The sequence below is a fragment of the Meleagris gallopavo genome, chromosome 1 (assembly GCF_000146605.3).
Source record: "Meleagris gallopavo isolate NT-WF06-2002-E0010 breed Aviagen turkey brand Nicholas breeding stock chromosome 1, Turkey_5.1, whole genome shotgun sequence".
Taxonomy (NCBI): domain Eukaryota; kingdom Metazoa; phylum Chordata; class Aves; order Galliformes; family Phasianidae; genus Meleagris; species Meleagris gallopavo.
The window spans coordinates 160,116,205-160,127,891 of record NC_015011.2 but is presented as its reverse complement, the minus strand read 5'-3'; the positions used below and the strand labels follow the sequence as shown (position 1 = coordinate 160,127,891).

Sequence of the window (11,687 nt, the reverse complement as noted above, 5' to 3'; positions counted from 1 at the left end):
TGTTCTTTGCTTGTTCTGTCTTATGTCTTCCATATCTTGCATTGATTTCTGCTGCTACGTTCAAAGGAGAAGAATCAGAGCTGCTCCATTTTGAGCTACACAAATGAAGGGTTTGGGTGCTCTCCAGGAACGAGGGAGATGCAGATTCCAAACTCCTTTGGCCCAGAACTCAGCTTACTTGCTTTCCACAAAAGTGCTCTTTCCATAAGGCAACAATGCATAAAGAAGCCCTTTACTCACCTACTCTCAGAACTGGGTCATCTGAACATCGAATGCAGAGAGCACTGCCTCCTGGAGCCAGTTTCAAATGTGTTTTTGCACCATTTTCCCAAGCATGCTGCTAATGGACTCACCCTTTGAAAATACTTCCCTCTGTATAAAGTGTTTAAGGACCAAGAGTAGATGCGTTGTGGATACTCAAGCCAGATCTACAATAAATTGGTCTACAATAAATATATATGGCCCCCGTGCTGCCACCCACCCTTTCACAATGCAACACTTACGGGCCAATCCATCAACCTGAGCAATTAGAGGACTGAAGCACCACAGTGCTGGTGAGGAAATCCTGGGAATCTGTAAAATGAAAGGATGAGAACTGCCAAGGAACGGCAGGTCTAAATAGAACAATCTTTTCCTTCCTGCTTTAGGAAGGCAAGCAGAGGAAATAACAACACGGAAGACCAAAGTCAGTAAATGAAATGCCTTTTATTGATTTATTTATTCATTTGTGACCCTCTGACATTTACTTTAATTGCACAGACCAAAATTAGTGATTGACCTTAATTTTTTATAAGTTACAACTTTTATAGCTATTGCATTAGTATTAAGAGAAGATAAAATCAGAGATAAGTCTCTACATGGACTCAAAGATGGGAAGGATCTTCTTGCTACTCCTCATGCAAACTACCAACTGATTACTGGAGACTGAGGTGAAGTTTAATTTGAGGAAAAAGTTCATTCTTATGAGTATATTAATCTATTAACAAGCTAATTTATAACCTTTTGACAAGTGATGTAATTTTCACCTATTAGATAATAATTACAGGCATACTGAGCAATATTAATATTATTAAACAATGAACAGCCTTCTGAATATGTACTATAGTAATGCAAAACCTGAATAATTTAAATGCCTTGCCTAGTAGAAGAGCATAATTTTCCATTAAAGCATTCCTAAGCTTCTAGACATTTCTTCTTTTTTTTTTTTTCTTAAAGATGTGGAGTTCTAAAACAGATCAAATCCAACATTCACATTTACAAAAGAATTTACGCCTCATCCAAGAACTCCAGGGGCACACTCTTTCCAATCTTTTTATATTATACCAACAAATTATGCCCATTAAGAAAAGGAGATATTACTTCAGCGTGGTGTTAGCACTGAAGCTGATTTCTGAGCACACTGATCTATGCCATGAGTTCTCCAAGAGACTAAAATGTATTGCTGCTGCTCTCCTGTTTCCTGCTCTGTTGCAAGCATACACTAAATTTGGCTGCCACTAAGTGTGTGTTCTGTATGGGAAATATTATCATTGTTAAAAGCATCCATCTTAAATATACAACTGATTCAATATGAATGAGTGCTTATCTCCCCCTTGATGCCTATCTATAAGTAACGGCCATAGTCCTGTGCAAATGATCTTCCTAACCTACAGAGTTATTGGTCCTAACCTTAAGTTTCAACTGATATAAGGACTCCTACATAACAATTTCACTAAAACAAAACCCTTCTAGTAAAACAAAATTAGAAAAATAATTTAAAGCATGAAGTTTCGGGTTATGTACATACAAGCAATTCAAATATTCTTTTTTTCCTACCAAAAAAATACCCGAATAACAACACAAGACAATGGATGCAAAAAAAAAACAAACACCAAACCTCCCCCCCTCAAAAAAAAAACAGGAATTTTGCCTCAAAGATTTGATCAACAGATTTTGAAAAAACACATCAAATATTGCAAAATGATTTATGAGCTATAAAAGACTTGAGACATTGAAACCGTATCAGCTGCATTAAAATTAAAGAGGCCCCGTGTATATTAATGATAGGCTGAGAAAAGGAGTGAAAAAATAGAGAAAAGAACAAATAAAAATATTGGTGAGGTCATAAGTGACACTGATTCAACATCTAGTTGAAAGGATTACGTATAGGCAAGGAAAAACCTTTCTCCTTTACTCTTTTTGAAGAGATTGCATATTGTCAAGGTCCATTTCCATTACAGGAATACATTAAAATAATTTTTAATCTATATTCTATTTTCTGGCCTACAGAAGGTTTTCAAAGACACAGGAAAGACTTCACTTCTGCCAAGCAGATTAAAGAAAACCGCATTCCTACGTATTTTAATATATAGTTACACATCAAAATTCAAGACAGAAAAATAATTCAATGCAAATAACAGACAGTACTATGGATTCTGATAAATCTGGGTGAAGCACGACTATGAGAGAAGTGCCTGAACTTGGTGAGGAGATCTGTGTAGTATCGTTTCTGGATCCTTATATTTATTTGAGGGATCCATCACAGCTGCATATAACTCACTGTAAGCTCTGCAGACCAGTTCTGTCGACTGTTTTATTATCTGCTCTCTAAAAAATAAAAATAAATTCACATAATTTGCAAATTGTAGGGATTTAACAACATTCATTGAAAATATACATTAGAATTCGGTGTCGGTTACATTAAAAAGGCCTTTTATTTCAAATATGAAAACAACTGAAAAGCTTTACAACAAAAGAAGGCTTTCCCGTCTGCGCTGTACATACATGAACTCATGTGTACGATTTTGATAAACAAGGAAATTGCATTTTTTATTTCTGCAGTCGTGAAATGAAACCGTAGAAGGAAAAAAAATTATAGAATCATAGACTGGTTTGGGTTGGAAGGGACCTTTAAGATCATCTGGTTCCAACGCCCTGCTATAGGCTGGGACACCTCCCTCTAGACCAGGTTGCTCACAGCCCCATCCAGCCTGGCCTTTCTCACTGACGTTTGTAAACAGACACACTGTTTTTATCTATGAGCACAATATATTCTGTTTGCCTTATCTTCACAGCACCTACTTCATAATTTGTCAGAGGAAGAGCTGAAAGTGATAGTGGTTAGAGATCTAGCATTACTACAGCCTTTTCCCAACAATACCATAAAGCCTGCATCCTGTTATTTTTTCAGATCTGAATGAGTAACAATGCACGAAGATTCCATGCTAAAACACTAACAGGAAAGCTGGATGGTTTTTGAAGACAAATATTTTTATTTTACATTGCCCACTGAATGCTTGCTTTGATCACCATGGTAATGTGCTTACAGTTACATATGCATTTTTATCCAACAAAAACATAATTACAACTATTTCACAGTCAAACTCATACAAACGGGACACCAGGAGATGTGGAGGAAATGGACCCTGAACCCAGGTCCAGCCCTGTTGTAACTGATAGGCAGCAAAGGAATATGATGGCACTCGCTAAAATCAGGGCTGAATTTACCACTTCTGACCACAGTGAGTGTGGACTGACAAACTGGAAGGATTTTGAATACTGAGTGTGTAGAACTTTGCATTTTCAGGAAAAAATAAGAAAAGGAAATTGAGATAATAGGTGAGACATATACTGCATTTTATGCTGATGTGAAGTATTTTGTTTTTCAACAACCACTGCCCACTGTCTAATTATTAGATTATTAGAATACCTGAAAAACAGACTGTTGTTATAAAAGCAGATCTAGAAATGCTCTTTTAGAGTATTCAGAGTTTCCTGGTAAACAACTGTCTCAGAACACAGCTCAGGATCACTCAGCTACGGTAACGTGACCACCTTTTCAGAAAGAACTGCACAAAGGATTTGTATAGGACTCACTGCATAGCACCAAATACTATTACATTAAAAGAAAAAGTTTATTAAAATATTCCAAAGGGCTGAACAGCACGAAATGAGTCTCTCCATCAAATAATGTCAATGTCATTAATCAGTAACATTAGGATTTCAGTTGCCATAACAACACGATCCATTTTATCACCAACACAAATGGCAGTGCTTTCTAAAAATAATAATGCCAGCATTCAGTTCCTGTGATCCAACACAAATGGAAAGAGCTTTACAAGACCGATATCCACAGAAATAAATACCTTAAAACTTTTCCTAAATGAGCAAAGGAATTTGAAAGACAAGATTATGTGCTGGCAAATGTTCTTTTTGAGGGAATGAGGGAATGCTCTTCATGGTCATAAAGCTTAAATTATATTGCCACTGAGTATATAATGCACTAGTCCCTTATCAAAAGCATGTGGTCTGCTTTTGAGAATCAAATAATCGGAGTTTTGCAGCTCAACAACTGGAACAGAGAATCACAATGATGTGATTTCAAGGAAGAAGTCTTCAGTATTGACACCAAATGTCTGTAAAACTAACTTGAAAATGATAACATTGAAATGATAGCAGCAGTCAAATGTTTCACTTGAATTTTGAGAAACTTCAGAATTTTGCACCTTTATTTAGTACAGAAAAAAAAAAAAGCCTGAATAGTAAGAACAAGATTCTGCAGGCAACCATCTATGTAAATATGTACTTTTGAATGCTTTTATTTTCAATTCTGTGCAGAAGCCAAACTGCAATGTTGAGTTACAGTTGGTTAATAAACCCCTTTCTGTCAGCTGAGCTGTGGCAGCTATAACAGTCATCGTCACAGAGGTTCCCCACTCACCTCTCTGCTGCCCACTGTTGCAAGATAACACAAATTTCACTTAAATTGTGCAGAGAGATTTAAAAATTTCATAAATGGAGCAAGGCTAAGAGTGCATACATGACCAGTTTATCTTGATTCATCTGACAGAAAGAAATTATTAAGTCAAGGCAATTTCAGTGCGTGCCTACATCTTTATGGTAGCATAAAGTCTACCTTGAAAAAAAATCACTTTTGTGTTAGTAGCGAAAAATTGAAGCTTTCAAAATTCATTTACTGTTATTATGATTTTAAAATATACCTACATTAAAAAAATATATACTGAGAGCTAAAATATTGGCTTAATAGCTTGACATCTAGAAGCCAAAGTTTCAGTGCTTCTTTTACACTGCTGCTCAAGATGCCTCACTTGATCTGTACTGCGTAGACCTATGCTCATAAGACAGAGCCAGCTCTGCTGGTTGAACTGCAGGAACACTGGCCCTAGCAGAGAGACCCAACAAAGTGCTGAGAGGAACCGACATCCCCCAAGCCAAGCTATGCAGCAGGTGTATGGCGTGAAACTGAAAGTCTCTGAGTGAGAAGAACTTGAGCAATAAATTCCCAGCAATAAATGTTTTTCCCTTGCTGTATCCTGATCACAGAATCATAGAACGGCCTGGGTTGAAAGGGACCTCAAGGATCATCAAGCTCCAACCTCCCTGCTGCATGCAAGGCCACCAACTTCCCCATTTAATACTAGACCAGGCTGGTTTTGAACACTTCCAGGGACAGGGCATCCACAACCTCTCTGGGCAGCCTGTTCCAGCACCTTCCCACTCTCTCTGTTAAGAACTTCCCCCTGACATCCAACCTAAATCATCCCCCCTTCCAACTTTAAACCATTTCTCCTTGTCTTGCTATTATCTACCCTTGTAAAGAATTGACTTCCCTCCCTATAGGTACTGGAAGGCTGCAGTGAGGTCACCCTACATCCTTCTTTTCTCCTAGCTGAACAAGCCCAGTTCCCTCAGCCTGTCTTTTTAAGATGTTGTAATATAGACTCATTTGGAGGACAGGCAGCTGTAATGAGAATCCAAATGTTAGAGTATTAACTCAAAACGTGATGTGCCAGTCATAATTTCTCATATCTTCTTGTAATGTGCATTCTTGACAAAAACATGAAAAATAATGTCAAGAAAAATTTTTGATCAGTGCAGCATATCATTCTCTGAATTAAAGTACTACAAAATGTCTTCATCTGGTTTGAATTTAATTGGAAAGAAATTCGTGGCATTTTCCCTAGCCTTAGGGTTCAGTTGGCCCTTATTTGTCATATAATATATTCATGAAACAAGAGAAGAGATAAATTACAAACTCCTCACTTCTACACTTCAAAGGAAAAAAGAATCACTAACAAAAAAAAGCTATGTAAAAGTCATCTCAGAGCAATATCCAATAGCACAAAATGTCAATACTCCATAGTAAAAGACAACACTTTTGATTATTTTAGTCTTAATGGAGCAGTGGGGGTAAAAGAAATCTTGAGCAGAGAATTAAATATTTCATTTGCCTTCAGAATGCTTACAAAATAGTTCTAAAACAATTTACAACTAAAATGACAAAAAAAAAAGCCAACATAGCATAACATGTTTAAAACAGACGAGTGTAATTCATTTTGATGGCGTCTGTTAAATGAAGAGTGAGTACTTCAGAAATTTACAAAATTACTTATTCCTGTTTTTCAAAAAGTGGTGAGTCAAAGCAAAATTGACCTGAAGTACAATGCAAATGTGATTGCAGCTGATAACCTGAATTCATATCGTGATCCACAAAAACCTAATCAAATTCATCTTCCTGATTACTATACAGGCATAACATAAATTCAAAGTTAAGATACTTACTTCACAGTGGCACTCAGAAGGAAATTCAGCTGGGACATCAACAGACTATCTGGAGCAGATAGATAGCGATCAAACTGAGCCTAGGGGAGGGAAAAAGAATGTGAGATCAACACAGAAATAACTCGTTATGTGAAGACAGATAAAAACACAGATCTCTGAAAAGTGACTACAATAAAGAGGCATCTTCTTACTTGATATGATTTTCATTTTTTTTTTTTTATACACTTAAGATAGAAGCTAACATAACATACAGATATTTAAGGCAGAGCTTAATAGTCTACAACAGCATCAAATCTCAGCACCTCTGTTACCACAATTTCAAGTTTCTGACTCTTGAGTTGTATGGGTGGAAGGGTGAAAAATGAGAATGTACTTTCCATATCTATGCAAGTTTTCCATGCAGACAGTGCATGTATGTACGCACCACTGAAGATTAAGCCTACCCTATTCAGTGCAGAGAGTAAAGGCTAGAAAGAAATCTAGTCTGTCCAAGTTACAACATGGGGTTTTTTTTTAATTATTATTTTTTTATTTTTCCCAGGAAGCTGCTGCTTAATAACCTAATTAGCAGTTAAGCTGGGAGAAACAAGACCAAGAGACCTACTTGAGGTTCCACTAACTCCTTCTAGGTTTACTTCTCCCCCTCGTAATACAGTGAAAAATAATGTAAAGTACTTTGATTTTATTTCTTTGGAGAAGAAAGAACTAAGTAAGAGTGTTACTGCTGCCTTCAAATATTTACTGTGTAATTGTAGGGAAGATGGTGGTAGGTCTCAGAGGTGAACTCACGAGAGATAATGGACATGTTCTTCTGTTCTTCCAAGCAATAAGGAAAACTGATTAGATGATTAAATATTAGTTGGAATATTCTCACCAGCAGCGTTTATTATCAAGTTACCACGAAATAACCAGGGGAAGCTGCAGTACCTCCACCCTTGGAGCTAGTACCTCAGGTAAGGCCCTAAGCAACTTTATCTAGTAACAGCAGTCTTCTGAAACATGCGAGTAATCTTCTCAAGCTCCTAAATCCTAAAACCCATGCCCACTGTCATTTAAATACACAGAAGATGGACATAAACAACTAATGAAGTAGGTCAGTTCTCACAGGGTTATTTGCCAAGGCTGGGAATTTAGGGGAGATGCACTTGATAGAGGTATGGACTTCATTAGAACAGCATTAGTAAGCACATATGAGCAGCCTGAAAGTGTGACCTGGAAAGATTTCAAGTTGAGAGGCAGTGAATCTACCTCCATGTACTCTCACTCCCTTATGGTTTAAGTCCTACGAAGCAGACAGACTACAGTGTCTGATGAGATTTATGTGGGCTTCATTTCAGCACACTGGGTTCAAGAGTGTTCGAGCAAACATACGTTATAAAAAAAGGTACGAAGAAAAAAGACTTGGATCACTTTCTAACTTTTCAAGTAAAATTATTATTTACAACCATTAATCATTAACACAGATTCAGTTTAAAAACATGGTCCCCAAGCCACAGTCTTTAAATTTCTTGCAGGTCTACAAGACTATGATAAGAAAAAGATATTTTAAATGCAAAATGTATAAATAATATACAATAATGCATGATAAGAATGCATGCTGATCTGAGTAAACCACAGAATTACAGAATAGCCTGAGTTGGAAGGGACCTCAAGGATTATCAAGCTCCAACATCCGTCACATGTGGGGCCACCAACCTTCCCATTTAATACTAAACCAGGCAGCCCAGGGCTCCATCCAACCTGGCCTTGAACACCTCAGGACGGGGCATCCACAACCTGTTCCAGCAACTCACCACTCTCATAGTAAAGAACTTCCCCTTATATCCAACCTGAATCTTCCCTCCTTCAATTTAAAACCATTACCCCTTATCCTAAAACCACTGAGTGCTCTGTGCCAGAGCTCTGCTCTTCCAAGCAGCTTGGGATTCACTGGTTTAGAACTGGAATGGTGGAAAATAGGCTATACTGACACCACTAGGAGGGGTTCAACATTCTTAAAATGACCCATTTCCTGAATCAAAAAAGACAGAGCCTTTCCCTTCCAACAAATTCAAGCCCGTGTGATCTCAAGATTTATATCGGGATGTTTTCTGTGGGGTGTGCGTGCACTGCTGGATGAGTAAGCCTTATTTACGATTAAACTTTCAGAATAAAGCTAAACTTGGCTAAGCAAGAAGAGTGACACATCATATGTTATTGCCTACTGAACTGTGATATTGCAATCTCTATGCAAAATAGCCTTCACATACACAAAGAAAAAGAATCAGCTGATAATCTGTTTTAAAATATAATGCAGCTTCCAGCTTAAAAATATATATGTAACTATATATAACAAATATAAAGAGAAACAACTGTGGCATACACCCAGCACTTAACTTCTGAGTTTAGTTGAACTATTTGCATAAAATCAAAGCCCTAGGACTAAAATTATAAATGATAGCAGAACCCATATTTCAAAGCGTTCTAGCAAAAAATAAATTCTGGTGATTAAAACTAATTAGAGCTAAGTATTTGCTTTTAGCAATTTAAGATGACTCATGGGATAACATTATTATAAGTAAAATTCTGCTTCTCAAGACTTACAAACTAATATTCTATTACTACCAGTTCATAAATAATTTATGAATTTATTACTTCAAGTGGTCAAATTACTACAAATGAAGAAAATATTCCCAGACATGCAAGTCAGCTATTCTTAAAGAGCTTAACTGGTGAGATGAATATCTACTACATCTCACACATTAACAGAATTCTTTCCCAGGTCACAGCAACACTACCACAAAATGAAATTGGAAAATGCTTACCATTGCTACCTTCAGGGACATGGAATCCAAGCTTGGCAAATTTGAAAGAGGACCCTAAGGGGAAAAAAAAAGAAGTCACTCTAGCATTTGGAAAAAGACAAGAAATAATAAACTCTACAATCTGATCATATTAAATTGTTACTTGGTCCTGCTACAGGATATTACATGTTTGGAAACTGAATCACCACACCAGTGCTGGAAATGCAGTAACAGTTCATTTGTATTCCACCACTCCCTTGAATTAAAAATTTGGAATACTGTCTTCTTCATATGTCCTCAAGTTCTTTTCTCCTCTTTTCACCACTAGATGACAAAACCTGAAAAAAGTCTTCTACAAAGTCTGGGATAAAAACTCAACTGGCAGCCATCCAAACAGCCTTAGCGTCCCAGGATCACAGAGGACAATCTCCACCTCTTCATCTGTTCCTGGACCACGATGAATTCAGCTCTGCTCCCCAGTTACCCTTCTGTTTACATGGCATTACAGTGCATACATGCTGTCTTACCCCTCTAATGAATCCTGTAACAATCTCACTCCTGCAGCCAGGCAGTGGACAGATATGAAAGAAAATTACTACTGGAAATTCTATCCACTTTCCATTAAACAATCTGCTGTGGTCTATTTCAAATTGGTTTTAGAAGAGGAGATAAGCTTATGAATAGGAAATCAAACTGAGTTACTAAGTCTGGGCTCTTTACATAAAAATACTGCCTAGACAAAGAACAGGAAACTCTCCAACGCAGTACCAATTTCTCCTGTAATCACTGCTCTTCACCTTCATGAAAGATCACAGGTACAGGTAAAGGGAAGAGGGGATGTAATAACAGCTAGCAGATAAGAATGATGGCTCAAAAGAAACAAAGAACATGAGCCCCAAGTGTCAGTTTTCAACTTTTTCTAAGGAATCTGATGTTTTCACTTTTAGAATTGGATCGTCTTGGTTCTAGAACAGGTAAAGCAGTGAATAAAGCCAAAAAGCTACTATTAAACTCATCTAAAATTACTATTATACTCATCTAACATTTTTTCATGGAATCAAAAAAAGCAGTAATTGTCTAATGCATGCAAGGTATCTACTCTGGAAATGAATATCACAGTGGGAAAAAAAAAAGTGAATGTTACACACACAGTAGGTCCAATACATCCTACATACTGTGGAAGGGGTATACAAACTCACTACTTGTGTTTTAGAGCCAGCTGCACTCTAATAACTTCAGAGGCTTATTATACTACCTATACAGTTATTCTGAGAACATACCTGCACAGTTAAGCCAGAAGGAATGATGCATCCCAAACCTACTAGGCTTGCTTAACAGAGCACGAGGAAAATGTGCACTTGCAAGGTACCTCAGTCTAACAGCCCTGGCACTGTATGAAAAACCAAAAGAACTTTTGCTTTTACACAATACTTCATTTACAAAACTAACAATGCCAAAGTTCTTCTGGTTGGCAGGTACACAATACCTTCTCAATAAAACCAGTACATTACCTTACCTGTTCTGGTTTGTGTTGCTGCACAGAGTTATATATGTAACTTAGACCAGCTCTAGTTAGGACATAAGAAGCTTGTTCATTTATGAGTGTATCTAAATGAGCTTCAATCTGAAATTTTAAGCATAAGATAGTTAGAAAATATGCATGAGAATATAAAATAAAACTAACTCTTGTGTGTCTAGAAACACAAATAAGAAAAATGAATATGATTAATAAACAAGGGAAAAACACAAACATACAGCATAATTACTGTATCCATTTACATCTCCTATATTATGAGGAAACAGTAAAAAATGTATTGGCTCTTCTGTACAGAACCAAACTTTTCTGTATTCATAAATTCAACAGCACTAAAAATAAAAAAGTTCTTTGAAAATATGTGATAAAAACCATTCAGCTTATTGAAAATATCAAAACTTATCAAAAATATTGACAACAGGGTGGCAGCTTTATAACAAACAACACTCAAAAAATGACAGTCTCTCAAAGGAAAAATAAAATTGAAACTAAAATATAGAATAGGATCATAGAATCCTTAGATTTGGAAGGGACATTTAAAGGCCATCTAGCCCAACTTCCCTGCAATGAACAGGGACACCACAGCTACTTCAGGATGCTCAAAGCCTGATCCAACCTCGCCTTGAAAGTCTTCAAGGACAGGGTATCAACCACATTTCTGGGCAACCTGTCCCACTGCCTCACCACCCTCAATGTAAAAGACTTTTCCTTACATCTAACCAAAAACTACTCTACTTTGAGCTTGAAACCATTTCCCCCAAATCAGTAAGGCTTCCAAATTCAGTACTGATAGCCATGTGTTTAAAAAA

General features: G+C 36.9%; 1 protein-coding gene across 1 annotated transcript in view; it reads right to left on the bottom strand.

Moving 5' to 3' along the window:
• Positions 1-686: 686 nt before the first annotated feature.
• Positions 687-11,687, bottom strand: part of COG6 (component of oligomeric golgi complex 6) — a 50,071-nt gene continuing 39,070 nt past the window's right edge. The window contains 4 exon segments of the mRNA XM_010728760.3: positions 687-2,586; positions 6,562-6,641; positions 9,366-9,419; positions 10,861-10,968. Of these exon segments, the coding sequence (XP_010727062.1) occupies positions 2,439-2,586; positions 6,562-6,641; positions 9,366-9,419; positions 10,861-10,968 (390 nt within the window). The 3' untranslated portion in view covers positions 687-2,438.